Here is a 15,641-nt window from a genome sequence, read left to right on the forward strand (position 1 = left end):
TGATTGCCTGTGGAGTGACTTAACTGTAGTTTTCATTCTGTCATTGTCATCTGTATGTGCTGTCTTATTCTCTTTTTTCTTCCTTCAAACAAGTTCTGTACTGTAGAAAGCTAGTGAAGCATGCCAAAGACATTCATGTAACTCAAAAATTGATGTAACTCAGAAATTGAAAGATGTCTTTCATGACAGCAAATTTGTTCTGTCAAAGTAGAGAAAAATAGATGATAATCTGGCCTTGGTGGTTTTCACCAGTAATTGAACAACTTGTCTGCAGTCTAACAGCTAGATGTCAGCATGTTTGGTTTCATTACATGACATCATGTAGTTGTACATTTGGCTTTACTCAGGTGAAAATCTAAAAGCTGTGAAAAAATTTTGTTTTGTAGGTTATTAGGTCACACAACCATTCTAGTAAACAATATAAGCACCGTCAACTTAGTCAAACTAAAGCTATTATTTATAATAAACGATTATCCGGTATTGTGGTTTTCTGTGCAAAACCTTTTTAATTGAGAAATTGTAAATCACAGGTCCACAGAGTCCATGTGAACGGACAGATATAAGGATGGCAATTGTAGCTGATCACCTAGGACTTAGCTGGACAGGTAAGCTTTTCTGCTTTAATATTAAAATTAGTCTTTGTTATTGCATTTTCAGGTTGTCTTTTACCAAGGGCGCAGCAAGACTGCGTCAGGCTCTCCCATATTCACAGTGAGGCCAGCTTCCCAAAATGTGCAGTGCATTGCTGGGCAAAGATACCTAATGGGAAATCATTCTTTGGTCTCACAATAAAGCAAAGAGGGGCTCACAGGGAGAATAGCTAGATGTCTTTTCTCTCAAGACGTTCTGCCGAGGAACTGAGAGGCTCTACCTGCTCAGGCTCAGGGCTGCCTCTGGAGTATCTGCTGAAACTGGACAGCAGTTTCCCCAAAGCCCTGGTTGCAGGGACCCCCGCAGTGCCCCGGCAAGTTGATGCTTTCATCCTGACTGTGTGTACCTCTGCGTGTTGGCAGGCAGAGCTGCCACTTCATGGGTTTAAAGCTGCAGCAGGCAGCTCTCACCAGTGCTGAGCTGCACAGCAAGCTCCTAGAGGAGTAACAGTCACCAAAAAAACCCCAGAGTTCATAGATTAGCAGTGATGAGACAGCCTCCAAAGAGGGTTTTTTCCACCGTGTTCAAGTGGCTTATGGAGTGCAAATGTGATAATAGCTCACATGGATGATTCAAATTCAAACTTATGTCTGTCTTAGAAAATTAAAGTGCAGGTATATAACGCCATGTTTATTGTTATCCGTAAAGTTTGCTTCAGGTAGTTTTGTTAATATCTGTGTGATTAAGAAAAGACAGTATTTATAAGCCTGACAGGATGACTGAGGGATTTGTGCATTGTTTGGTGGGTTTGGATTTGTTTCCTTTTCTTCCTTGCTTTTTTTTGTCTTTATAGAACTGGCAAGAGAACTGAATTTTTCTGTGGATGAAATAAATCAAATCCGAGTAGAAAACCCAAATTCTCTTATTGCTCAAAGCTTCATGTTATTAAAAAAATGGGTTACCAGAGATGGGAAGAATGCTACAAGTAAGTTCAAGTAGTTAACTTTGTTGTTTATAAGTTATAGCCCTTTCATCTGTTACCAGCTTGAAGAAAACATTGTGAATGTCCTTCACAAACCATCCATGAAAAAAAGCTTTTTGTTATATTTTTACTGGAAGTCAGAAATATGTCATTTTTTTTCACTATGTACACAGACAGAAATAATTTGTTCCCCACATCCGTAATTGATGGGACAAGTAGTGAACTTAAATTCCAGAAAAGAAAATATTTCCAATAGCGAAGAATGTGAAACATGGTAGTAGACTGCCTGGGAAAGTTAGGTAGTCTCACAGTATTGTAGGTCATAGGAAAAGACTTCAACCTCCTCCTGTAAGGAGTGGTGGAGACACTGATTCTGTGCTGATACTTTTGGGTTTATCTGTTCAGTTCACTTGAATTGCTCAAACTGAAAGAGAGAGTTTGATTTTTGTCAGTGGTGTTCATTATCATTCTCTGATCCACATACTCCTACGAACAATTTGAGTCTACTTTGATCTCTTTCACTGTAAAGGTAATTTCCAGTATTACTGTGTTCTCACGAAAAGATTATTGTAAATGATTTTTCATGATGTACTGCATGTACTCATGCCTTACATGCATTATTACCTACATGACTGCCTATTCTGTTGTTCCTCAGAATGGTAAAAGGATTTTTACACTCCCTTTATGCTCCAGTAAAAGGATATTTTGTTTCGGTAGTAAGTAAATACATTCTTTAAGAACTCTCTGACCTTATTCTTTGTGTCTTTTGTATTGTAATATAATTATACTTGGACACACTGTAGACTCTTAATAGATGTATATCTTGAATAAGTAGGCAGCTGAATGCTTAGACAAATGATGGGGTTTGCTAGAACCAAAGACTTTGGGACATACCAGCAATTTGTAAGTAATGCAATCTGAATGTAACTGAGAAAAATGATTACACAGTTCTGCAGTGCTGAACTTTTTTCTAACATGTTTTATTTTTTTTTCAGCTGATGCCTTAACTTCTGTATTGACAAAAATTAATCGAATAGATATCGTGACCCTGTTGGAAGGACCAATATTTGATTATGGAAATATTTCAGGCACCAGAAGTTTTGCAGATGAAAATAACGTTTTTCATGATCCCATTGATGGTAATTGAATTCCATAGTCATATTTAGTTCAGTGACATGTCCAATAATACAGTAATGTTGTATAACCGTGACTTTAAAGAAAAATTGTAAGTTCTACAGAAACAGTTGTTTCAAGTGTGTAAAGGGGTTTTCCTCTCCTAAAGCATGCTTATGGTATGGTATCCATAGAATCATAGACTATCCTGAGCTGGAAGAGACCCATGAGGATCACTGAGTCCAGCTTTTGGCCCTGCACAAGGCAGCCCTAAGAATCCCATCATGTGCCTGAGAGTATCATCCAAATGTTTCTTGAACTCTGGCAGGTTTGGTGCTGTGACCACTTCCCTGTTGCAGTGCCTGGCCACACTCTGGGTGAAAAACCTTTTTCTAATATTCAGCCTAAACCTCCTGTCATGGTTTGAGATCCCCAAAAATCTAATTCCCTGGCTCCATTCCCCCTCCCACATCTCAACCCAGTGAGAGATGACTCTTTCCAGACAAAACACACCACACTCAAAGTGGGGGGAAAGGGAATATATTACAATGACTGTACAAATAAATACTACAATACATTATATACAACCTTAGCTATCTCTACCATGACATAAGTATTTACAACAGATCGGATCTCTTCTCCCTTCCAAACAAAAGTCCAGGAGGGAAGAAGGACAGATCCCTTCTAGTCTCTGAGCAGCAGAATCTTCTACAGCAGCAATCTGTCCCCTTCACATGCAGCAGCTGATAGCTGGACTTCTGCCAGTACTCACGAGGCGGAAAATCCAAGCCACTCTCCGCCCCCTGATGCAGGCAAAGGGGTCTTCCGTGGGCTGCATTCACGCCAGACAAAGGTCGCTATCACCACGGTCATATCACGAAGCACAGGGGGTCTTCGTGACGGTCTGGTATCTTCAGGGGACTCAGCCCCTTGCAGAGCTTCTGTGCCCTGCTTCAAGATGGCTGTGAGCTTCTTTGTAGCTTGCAGCAAGGGAGGGCTCAAGGTCTACCTCCTACACACCGTCCTGGCTGAGCTCTCAGGACAACCGAGCTTCTTAGCTCCTTTACTCCATTTAGGACTTCTGATCAGTAAGAGTCCACCCCCTCCATTTTTGGAGGGATCTCAAAGGAAATTTAGGGGAGTTTTGCAGTTCTTACCCCCAAGCTTTCTCTCTGTAGAAACTTAGTTCTGTTCTCTGCTGCTGTTCTTTTTCTCTCAGGTTTGCAGAAGTTCTGTCTGCTTTCCTGCATGGTTGTTTTGCTGCTCTCTTATCTTTTGGCTCTGTGCCACCGCTTTTCCTCCGGTCAGTGCTGGCTGCCGCGGCTTTCAGTATCTCTGGCTGCTGCTCACAGCGGAAAAACATCTCCCAGCTTAACTACAGACACTTAGCCCAGTCTAACACTGTTCCAAGTCTCTGCAGTTTCCCCCAGCCAGGGGCTGAGGGGTCCCAGAGGGCCCAAGGGGCTCCGAGCCCCCTTCCTCATGGCATTCACAACATGGCTACCTTCCTCTACTCCCAAAACTACAACTCTTCTCTTCCGTTTGGTTGTGATATGTTTATATTTTGCAGAAGCACTCATTGGACAAAACATCAAAACTTCCAGGGCCACCACCCCCTGGGGTTTTACCACTTTCAACTGCAGGGGAAAAACCTGGTTCAAAGCACTACACCTCCCCTGTCACAGCTTCATGCTATTGTCTTGGGTCGTGTCACTGGTCACCAGAGATAAGAGATCAGTGTCTGCCCCTCTTCTCATCATCAGAAAGTTGTAGACTGCAGTGAGGTCTCCCCTCAGTCTCCTCCAAGCTGAACAAACCAAGGGACCTGAGTCACTCCTGTCTTGGCTTCCCCTCTAGGCTCTTCACCATCCTTGTGGCCTTCCTTTGGATGATCTCTAGTAGCTTAACGTCTTTTGTATGGCAGTGCCCAAAACTGCCCCAGTATTCCAGGTGAGGCCGCCCCAGCGCAGAGCAGAGCAGGACAATCCCTTCCCTTGACCGGCTGGCAAGGCTTTGCCTGATGCCCCCCAAGACAGGGTTGGCCCTTCTGGCTGCCAGGGCACTGCTGACTCATATTCAGCTTGCCATCAGCTAGGACCCCCAGGTCCCTTTCCTGGCACTGCTTTCCACCATCTCATTCCCCAGTCTGTCTGTACATCCAGGGTCGCCCCATCCCAAGTGCAGAATCCGGCATTTCCTTTGTTGAACTTCACATGGTTGGTGATTGCTCAGCCCTCTTAATTTGTTGAGGTCTCTCTGCAGGTCCTCCCTGCCTTCGAGGGAGTCAACAGCTCTTCCCAATTAAGTATCATTGGCAGATTTACTTAGTACACCTTCAAGTCCTGCATCCAAGTTGTTTATGGAGACATTAGGTGGCCCATTAATATCTCAGAAGAGTGAGTGTGGGGTCCCACAAGTGTGTGGCTGAGTAAACTTGTTCCCATCAACCTCAATGTCAATTGACAAGACCAAGTTTTTCTCCTGCAACAGTTGTCCTTTGAGGCTTGCCCATGTATATTTTTAATGTACTTGGTATTGCATGCTTGACAAGTTACCTGGAAATATGTGTATTCTTTTGCTTCCTGTCTAGATAAATAGTAGTGAGAATTCTCCAAGGAAAAATGAAAAGAATGAAGAACAAGGGAAAAAATATGCTTAGTAATTGCATAGGATAAATTAGCGTGCAATATACTACCAAGCCTCTTCAAGACATGTGACCATCAGTTGTTTTATGAATTTCACTTGGACCATTTCTGCAATGGCAGTAGAAAAATAAGAAAATGTTTTATTAGTGCATGAAAGAATATAATTTTCCATCTGCTAATGCCTAAAATTATATAATTTTGCAAGGAAGCTGTACCAGCTTAGAACTACGCAGATTAATTTTGAGTCAGATTAAAAGGATAAATGAAGTTCTGCTTGTAAAACAAAATTTCCCTAAGAATGCTTATTATTTATCAGTATGTTGAAGATGCTAAATGTTGGATTTTTTCTTATTTTAAATGTTAGATATCAGGCATTGGATTGTTACTTTGATTTTTCTCACATGTATTATAAGTAGCTCCTTAAATAAGATTTTCTTTTGTAAGTAACATTTCCTTTGCTTTTTGTAATATGTTCAAGTATGTATTGGGCTTTCTCTGTATTTTAGTAATTTTTTTTTCCTTTAGAGCATATGAGCTCAGTGTGCCTCCATTATTGAGCAGCATTGCTGGTCATTGAATCATTGCACTACAGAAATAATTTTCTGTTGACATTTTAAGAAAGTTGCTCTTGAAATGTTGCTTGCGCCTTTTAATAGTAGCATCAATGTTTTTAGGAACAAAATCGCTTCTCTGCAGTTGCTTTTTGTCTCTCCTCCTCTCTGAACCTTCCTCAAGCTTCCTTTCCTCACCAAGACCAGACCACCTTTGCCTTTCTCTCAGCTGATTCAGGAAACAAAACCCCAAATGCACCCTATTAATGCACCTCCCTTTGCAGGCAGCACAATGTCAAGTTAACCCCACAGCATGTATTTTTTCCTTTTGTAGGTTACCCAACCTCATTTGCCAGGATAAGAACTTAAGGTTTTGTTGTCATTTTTGTGTGTATATTTCAGTTTAATCCTTTTGTATGTTTTTTTCATGTTTTCATCAATTTTTCTTTTCTCTTTATTTGATCAGTGTATCTGATTGTACCAATGTCACCAAGATCACCTCAGTCTTCAAGATCACCAAGATCTCCTTACTCACCACAGTCCTCTCACCCATATAACTTTACTGTACCTGAAATATTCATATAGTTCTCCCTTGTTGTGTTTTTGTTCTCTTATCCCTTTGTTAACTTCCTTATTTTAGTTTTTTATCCTGCTGTGTAGTTAGATCTACTATTTTTAGTATCCTCATTAGGATCCATTTCTGTTCTTCATTCTTTAACTATTCCATTCTTGCACTCTGTGGTTAAATTGGAGGTATATATTAGTAACATTGTATTTCTGGTATTGTGTATTTTTATGTAAAAGCATATTAAAAATGTGGACCTGTGGAAATAATACCTACTGACGAAAATGTGGCTGTCCTATGTTATGATTTACTGCTGTCTTTAAAATCTGTTTATTAAACTTCAAAATTAAAAAAAAAAAAAACCACCAAAACTGGGAAATAAAGATTTGCACAATATGGCTGCATGAGATTGTCTTGTGTATAAAGGGACAACCACCTTTGTCCACATTTGATTTATTGCATGCTCATAAGACAATCCGCTATAGCTTGAAAATGTTAAAATGGCTGCAAAAACAATTGCTGAAATCTTTAAAGACTATTAACAAAATAGTCAAAAGTACTGGCTTCACTGTACTATTCACTGGCAGTACTCATTCTTTGTTCCATCTGTTTGGGACAGAGTAACGAAATCTATCAGAACTGCACTGGTTCTTATACACCTGCACCTCCTCATGTGTTTCATACTTTACGTAACCCATGAATCATTTGGCATTTGCTTATTTGTTGCTTCATGCTTCATCCCAGTCAGTCCAAATGTGCTGTCTTCCTTAGGTTATCCCTCCATTCAAGTGGAACTGGAAACTCCCACTGGGTTGCGCTTCGTGCCGCCCACCCCTTTCCATCAGGACGATTTCTTTAGTGACACCTCTAGCCTAGAGTCACCCCTTAGAACTCCTAGTAGACTGAGTGACGTGTTAGTGACCTCCCAGGGACAAGTAGATGGTACAGCAGCAGCACCGCCAGTGGTGACTGAAGAAGACACTTCACTGGATGACAGCAAAGTCGATTTCTCAGTGCCTAGAGAAGGAATACCTAAAGATATTTCCATAGGCAAGAGCCAGTTGGAGGAAGTGGACCTTAAGGATTTTCCACGGTATCTTGGTAGTTATGGCGGGATATCAAAAGATGCTAAACAAAGGCAGAGTGAAGAGACTAGTAAAAGAGGAGTAAGGACTGAACAGCCTGAGAGAGAAAAGTCTGGTACTGATGAGGAGATGACGGCAGAAAAGTTTAAGTCTCTGTTTGAGGACATTCATCTGGAAGAAGGAGCTGAGTCTGAGGAGATGACGGAAGAGAGAGTATGGTCAATTCTTAAAGGTGTTCAACAAGCAGAACACGAAATGTCTTCAATTACAGGTTGGCAGCCTGACTCGTCAAGTGTCTCTGAGCCACCAACGTCGGGACGCAGGATAGGTGGTAGCCTGCTAGATCGCTTGGATGATAGGTGAGCACCTTTGTGTTGGAGTGTGTGTGTAAGCCAACTTTCCCACGCTTGTACCTCCAGGAGCAGTGCAGAGCCTGCTGCTCTACTATTCCATGAGAATATGCATGTATACTTACATGTACATTTCAAGGAAAAAGTAATAGTTGAGGTGAATTGTCCTCAGATGTATTTGTCTTTAAAAAAATTTATCAGGTTTCGTTCTTGGTACAGGAATTTGAGAAACATTTTGTATTATCTTTAGCAGGTAATATTACTTTTCATGTCCTTTATCTGGTGTATTTTTATTTTTAATGAATCTAAGTGATCTGTAGATGTAGCTGAAATCAAGAACATTATCTGAAATCAGGATACTACATTACTCTTATTTCTTGAGTACCTTTTTAGCAGTCACCCTTTCTATTGCATCCCTTTGGATTCCCTCAGATAGTTGTTACATTTTCCATAAGCTAATTTTTGAATTGTCAGTTTTATTAACACTTATTTCAAGCATCTTATGTCATGCCCATTTACTAGACTGTTTTAAAAGAGATGAGTTACCAGGCATAAGAAGGTAAGAATGGTGATACCAAATCCATCTAGTCCTGTATGTTGTCTCCCATCAGTGACTACAGGGAATGCTCAGGGAAGGAGAGTGGCTGTATATCCTGTTTTCCTCCTGCACTCTCCCAAGCTCCACTTATCTTCAGCATAATGACCTGCTGAGATGGGTACTTTCTATATACTTATTCTCAGTGCATTTCTCTTGTATGAGCTTTTCCAGCCTCCCCTTGGACCTGCTTAAGCTTTCAACATTGGCAGTATGTGTTGCCATGTTCAGCCCTGCTGAATGGGTGAGGGGCCCCTGCCTGCCTTTGCTTTAAACGTGGCTCCCGTGAGCAGGAACTGAAGGAGCCAGGTCTGCAGGAGCTGTAAATCAGTACAGAATCATTTTCTGCACAGCGATCATTTGTCTGTCAGCAGTTTACATCCTTTGCATCTTTGACTCAGGATGTTTTAAGGTTCCAGGGAGCACTAGATACTCTCTTATCAAATCCAGTGGGAATTTGGCCATTGATTTCAGCAAACTGATTGTCTTTCAGGACTGTAAAGCACTTGAACTACTACTGATGAGATTCCTGTTGTTAAGCAAGTTTTGTTATTCTGCATTTTATATTGCATTAAATTAGTAAAACAGATCACTTTGGGAATCAGGAGGACTTCCTTAAGAAGATAACATATCAGTTTCTAGCTAGATGAATTCACTTTGCTATCCTTTAAAATAGTTTTACCAGCAAATAGCTGGCATATTTTCATATGTACAGTCATAGTGTTTAACAGAAAGTGAACAAAAATGCAAAGGAAAAGAACACTGTACATCAAAACTCCAGGTTAAACCTGTCCATAGTGAATCTGGGGTAAAATTCTGGTCAGTTTTCTGTCTTGTAGTTAACCTTCCTTGCCTTGGTCTATTACTGAGAATTTGCACTGTCTAAGGATTTGTTTTCAGATATCAAAATTTTTTAAAAGGCATAACTTATCTGGAGTACAGATATTGTACTTTGGGGGAAGAATAACATAACCTATTTGGTCATTACTGGTAATTGCATGGTAACAGATACTTTCATTACCTCTTTGGTTAGAGAGCTGGTTTAAGAATTAGTGCCTCGAGGCTTTAGCTCATGATTATATAAGGGAACTGGTAGGTTTTGTATATTGTTTTTTTCTCTTTTTCCTCCCCCATCCCCAAGTGGAAGGAGATTAACATAAAACATTTGGCCATGTTTCCGGTGTCCGCCATATTTTCATTGCTTCTGAAAGGATGCCACAGTGCAGAAGACAAGGTTATTAAATAGACTGATGTTTGCAAGTGGAATCTAAAATTTTACTTTTCTCTGTGTGAAATGTATTTGTTAAGACTGAAAGCTCAGTAAGAGGCTTGATGCTTTGCCCTTCTGCCTGTGATTTAAGCACTGAACAGCTGTCTATTCCTTTTTCTGTAGTTCGGACCAATGTCGAGATTCTGTTACCTCATACGTCAAAGGAGAAGCAGGGAAGCCAGAACCAAATGGAAGTCTATCCGAATCCACATCAGAGGCAAAAACTAAATCCTACATCCAGGAATCTTTAAATGATGTGGGGAAACACAGTGACAAAGAAGCCCTGAAAACAAAGCCCCAGATCTCAGCTGGTACTGATGAGCAAACGTTATCATCAACAGGATATCAGAAATCTTTGGAAGAGACTAGCAAGCCAACAACAGAAGGCAGCAAAACATCTGTGCCTGTCAGTGTGAAGAAGATGGGCTGGAGTACTTCTGAGGATGGCAAGCCAAGAAGCATCCAAGAGGAGGAGGGAGCAGTAATGTCTGAACAGAAGGTACAGTATGTCCTGCAATAATTAACGATGTGAGGAGTCCCTGTTGCTTGACATATTGCTTGACATAATTTTTTGTAAGACTTGTAAAGTTGTCTGTGACAGGGTTAGGAGGGGTTTTTTATCCTTCTTTATGCCTTTTTTATTTATTACTGAATTGAGAAAAATGGAAGCTAGTGGAAATTTATATTTGTGTTGTGAATAGGATGAGGTGGAGTCAAGGCAGGCAGAGGAGCCAAGCAGGGCTGCATAATCCTCTGCCTGACTGGCCCTGAGCCCTGGAAGAGGTTAGAGCAGCTTCTGGGACTGCTGTTCTGTATCACTGGGGAACAGGCCCCTTTCCTGCCCTGACATACCACCTATGCAAACAGTGCCAAACAGCTCAGCTGTCCTCCATCTGTTTCCAGTAAGGTGTTGCCACTGGTTCCCACTCTTCCTGTGGCATTGAAGTTAGCAAAGAGATATAGGGACTCTGGGTTCTGTCCTGCTCCTTGTCCCCAACACTCCCTGCATTTTTTTTTTCTCTGTTAATTGGCAGAAAAATACTTTTGGGTTATATTTAATCTCCTCCTTATGTTTTTTTTGTTTCATTGCCTTGTTCATCCCAACTTTGAAGTCCATCCATTCTTTTTGGAATCAAAAGATGTCCAAACATGTAAAGCGCTTTTCCAGGTGGCAATTCTTTCTTAAAATACTGTGAGGGTCTCCCCTTCCTTTCTGTCTTGCCCAACTCGCACATCCTTAACTGCAGAACTCCTATTACAAGTGGCTTTCTGACAATGAAAATTTTGATAGCTTTCTCAGCTGCTTATATTTATTTCCCAGAAGCTTAAAAGTAAAGCTGATTCAAAGGATGGCTTGTAGCCCTGCAGGTGTGTGCACCTCACACTCCAGCAGTGGGAGGGTTGCCACAGAATAGACCTCAGGGCCAGCAGGGCTGGCTGAAACAGGGAATTGCAGAATTTCTTCTACATTCCTCTCTCTGCTGAGATTGTCTTTTCCTGAGCATAATACAGGAGGAGATTGTAACTTCTGGAAGCAAGGTATTTTAGTAGAATTTCTTCTACTTGCTATAGCTACTTTTTTTTTTATTGTAGCACAATAAAAATGTTGGCTGTGGTGGGCTGCAATAAATCATTCAGGTTTAAATTAGTTCGTTTTAAACTATTCTTTTGATTATACAACCAAGAATTCTTTTATTAGATGGTAACATAATCGGTCTCAGCAGTTATGCAGCATATGATTGTTATTATCTTGTTATTAGTTCGTGACACAGTAAGATCTTTCCTAATGTTCACTAATTACTGGAATACTTAAAAAATGTAAGAGCCTTTGCCTTCTGCAAAGGCAGTTAAAGGCAGATGGCAGAGTTCCTTAGTGTTTGTAGGCTTTGGAGACCTCAGAATGATGGTACTGTGCTCTGATTCAATGCAGCAGTAAGTGTAGATGCACGCTGTAATGTGCTGAGGGTGTGCAAACGTGCTGCACTTCCCCCTCTGCATTCCCATCAGTGGGAAGATAACTTGTCATCCACTTCTGTGTGCTCTTTACTTTTGGATATCCCATCTGGATTGAGAAGAATAAATGAGTGCTTTTCTTATGTGTGCTCTCTGCACTACTTTACTTTATTGGTAAAGGCTGATAATCTTATCTACTAAATAACAAGTCTTTTTATAGACATGATCTTTGAATAAACTGGTATCAGAAAATAATGTCATTTCTAAATGTGGGTCTCTCACAAAGCCTGAACGGGTAAGAAACCAGGATCTGTTAGAATGACAACAAGAACTGCTTTAGTATCTTGTCAATACTTTTTTCAATAATATCTTCTAATTTGAGGTCAATAGTTTAATTACTAACACAGTTCATTTCCTGGTGAGACACTTCATATGCTGTCATGAAAACAGAAAGAGAATTTCAACTGCAGTCTTTCTGCAAGGCATTCTTCAGAAATGCTCCATCAAGACAGAAGTATGGAAGAAACAGATTTATTTCTGTGGAAAGAAAGCGGGAACAAAATAAAAAACTGCTTCCCAAAGTAAGAGATTTTGTTCTGTGACTCACTGGGAAAGGGCTAGGAATCAATAGTCACCCACCTGCAGGAGAAGGGCTGCATCAGTGTTTTGGCACACAATTTGCAGCAGGAGATAAACCCAGACAATTGATATTGGGCTGACGCCTGGTGACGTGGATGAAACAAATCTTTGGCCTCATCCCAAGTCCACATAAATGCCCAGACATTTACAAATGCAATGCAGTGATGGTGTGGGTCATATAATTCTCTACCAGTGCTCAAGCATCAGATTCCAGTGATCTTTTTAAATGAGAGAAGCACAGCACAGTTGCTCTAATATTCCAAAGAGGATGATGTCCACTGCATGGTCAAGGTGACTCTTAGTGTCAGAATTCCATCACAAATAAACCACTTAAAGCTGTTTATTAAAAATAACTCTTGCTCTAAAACCTTTGTGCCCTCTGGAAATCTTCTGCTTCTTGTTGCTTCTTCAGGATAGGATTGGATTATAATTTTTTGTATCTATATTTGATTAGTGCCAGAGGACTGCAGGAGACTTCACATGCAGACAAATGCTGTCATCCTGCCCTAAATGCTTTTTGTTATTTATTCCTTTTTCTCCTCCACCCACCTATGCCTACTCTTATTTAACACATAATTTCTGAGAAATGCTTCTTGTTTGGGATGTCTTGGGCCGGATTCAAACAGAGAAACAGAACTGCAGTTCTCAATAGCCACTATTTATGATTTTTAAATTTTTTAATCATTCAGACTGTCATTAAGTAACATAGAGGAAATTTTCAAATTTCTCTATTCAGGAAAAGGTTGGTTCACACAAACATAATGGGAGAAGGGCCTCTGTCCTGAGTCCATCACACACAGAAGTATGAAGCCCTCCTTCAGGCATGTGCACACAGAGCTGCTCAGCCCCAAAGCTGAGGAGCTCCTTGGGGTTTGGAGGGGAAAGCAGTGGGGCTGTCAGAGGGTGCCAGGGCAGAGAAGACCCCTCTGTGCAGCTGTGGTACCTCCTGGCACCAAGATGACACCAGTCACACTGTTCCCCCCTGCCCTGAGCTGAGGTCTAACAGCTCTCTTCTTAAAACATTGCAGAATGATTGTGCTTCACGCTGCAGTTTTGTTACTTAATAGAAGATAAATAGTGAACAGGAAAGCCATTTACATTTGTAATCTCCTGTGTGGAGGTGCTCCATTGAATCATTTTGTGTGAATGTCTTCTTTTTTTTATTAGCAAATTTATTTTCCCCCACTTTGTGAATCCATAAAATTTGTTTGAAACAGTAATTTTTGAGAAGAAAAAAAATCAGTGAGCTATGACAAGGTTATTTAGTACACAAAATTTTTAAGAACTGCATAAGATTTAGAAACTCCGCAGGTCAGATGCATTCCAAAGACCATTTTCTAAGACTGAAGAGCTGCTGAGATATTCCATAGCTGGTATACTTACCAAGTTACAGCATGCCAAAGAGCAAAAAGACCTCCTCCCACTATACACTTTAAGAGTGAAACTGCAAATCATTATGTACATAATAGAGACAGGGAAAACACTGTCCATGATAACCTCTGTTTTCTTCTCCTAGTCCTGATCAGCATGTTCTGTCTTGCAAATGTGCTGTTCAAATGTACTAAAACTGCGTTTATTAGGAATATAGTGACAGTGACAGTGAGATTGAGAGTGATTCGAGCTCAGGTGAAGAGCAGAGAATTACTACAAGAGTTTATCGACGGCGGTTGATTCTGAAGGTACCTCGTGATTTGCATTCTTGGCACAGCGTTGGCATGGACCTGGGTTGAACTGCTGTGTCAGAATGTCAGTTTTGGCATACTGGAGTCCCTCTGGTAGTGTGCTTTCCACTGCCAGTGTGGATTTATAACCAAGCACTAGGCAGCCTTTCCTTGCTTAACCCAGAGGTTTATGGTTGTCTTCTGCTGGAAAATAACTGTGCTGCATGGCATGTTGTGTCCTTCACTGACACTGCTGTGCATGGCATCTTAAAGACTGCAGCTAGATGCAGCGTGTTGGTCTCCTGTAGAGCAAATATGAATTGCAGACAGAAAGGTAACTTTTTTTCCTCTGTTTTCTTTAAAATATTTTAAGTTACAAGTTAGACATTTGCCGGAATGCACATGAGTGGAATATAGGAGAGTATGAGCAATGTATTTTGGTTGAAACTTGTGGTACTAAGTGCTTAATGTGTTCTGGAAAACCTTCTCAATACAGCAAATGATCCTGATTTTAAACCTATCGAAGTTAATAAAAGTCTTTACGTTGCCTTCAGTAGGCTCTGTTTAATATATTTATTTACAGGTTGCCTTTATTTATAGCACCATATGCTTTATATACTGATAACAATAGCATAATCAAATAATAGCATGTGCCCTCATATTTTTTCTTGTTTGGTCATACAGTACGGTATTATTTGCCTGCAGCATATAGCATGAGAAAATAATTCTGCATCGGAAACCATTATGTTAATCACTCAGTAACTTACAGGATTTATTAGGCTGTTATTAGAAAACCATGTAGTCAAGCCATGAAAAAAAACCAGCCAGGCACCTTAGTGCTATTACAGCACTAGCTGAGTTTGCCTAAGCTATAATTGTTACTTTAGGAATAATTTGTGATATTCCAATTGCACATATCTATATCACTGTTGTTTCCATGCTTTGTGGAGGGGAGCCTGCATACAGACACCACACTTCTTGTGCAATGTGGGTGGCAGATAGGCTGCTCTGCACAGCTGCCAAACAGTCCAAAATACAGACACTTTCAGAAAAGGCAGGATGATGTTTCTGTCTGTCTTCATTATGAATCTCTTCAGTATACCAGTCATGTTTCTGTTCAGGATAAGGCAGGAACTGCAAAAATGAGCTCAGTAGAAGTGAATGTTTTGTCTGATCCGTCATCTCTCCAAGCGGAACCTGCTGCCTTCCATGAGGGGCCTTGGGCAGGTCAGGGTGTATAACCCTTCATCAGTAATTGCCCCTGCAGATAAGACATGACTGCTCAGGCTTAGGAATGTGGGGCAGGTGGCCTGTGGGTGATTACAGACCCTCCAACACTGTAGGGGCATCTCTGGTAAAACACAAAGTGTAAGTGTGCTGCAAGTTTCAAAGGCTGCGTAGTTGGCCTGTAGCTGAGGTCCCCCACCCAATTTATGTCTGAACTATTTTGGTGTCTGCTGGTTTGGAGGCAGGAAATGTTGGAGTAGAAAAGGGGAAAGTGTGTCAAAGGAAGCCTTCACTTGGTTTCCAAGTACAGCCTCTGGGTTTAGAGAAAGGCACAGAAAATTGGTCTTAAATGTGGTGGTATAATTTGGGGTTGAACAGAGCAATGGTAAAGCAGCATATATAGTGTTCAATCTG

The 15,641-nt window shown here is 40.8% G+C and overlaps 1 protein-coding gene across 5 annotated transcripts in view; it reads left to right on the forward strand.

Moving 5' to 3' along the window:
* ANK3 (ankyrin 3) overlaps window positions 1-15,641 on the forward strand; it is a 206,066-nt gene that overhangs the window by 177,003 nt on the left and 13,422 nt on the right. For 2 of the 5 annotated variants that reach the window (XM_027649512.1, XM_027649513.1), the window contains 5 exons: window positions 531-605; window positions 1,445-1,576; window positions 2,569-2,712; window positions 7,804-7,891; window positions 9,871-10,246. In XM_027649512.1, the coding sequence (XP_027505313.1) occupies window positions 531-605; window positions 1,445-1,576; window positions 2,569-2,712; window positions 7,804-7,891; window positions 9,871-10,246 (815 nt within the window). Of the gene's footprint in view, window positions 1-530; window positions 606-1,444; window positions 1,577-2,568; window positions 2,713-7,218; window positions 7,892-9,870; window positions 10,247-13,919; window positions 14,019-15,641 lie in introns of all 5 variants that reach the window. The other 3 variants (XM_027649511.1, XM_027649510.1, XM_027649509.1) reach the window with 2 other exon arrangements.

This window comes from Corapipo altera, unplaced genomic scaffold (genome assembly GCF_003945725.1).
Source record: "Corapipo altera isolate COAL_440 unplaced genomic scaffold, ASM394572v1 53, whole genome shotgun sequence".
In the NCBI taxonomy this organism is placed as follows: domain Eukaryota; kingdom Metazoa; phylum Chordata; class Aves; order Passeriformes; family Pipridae; genus Corapipo; species Corapipo altera.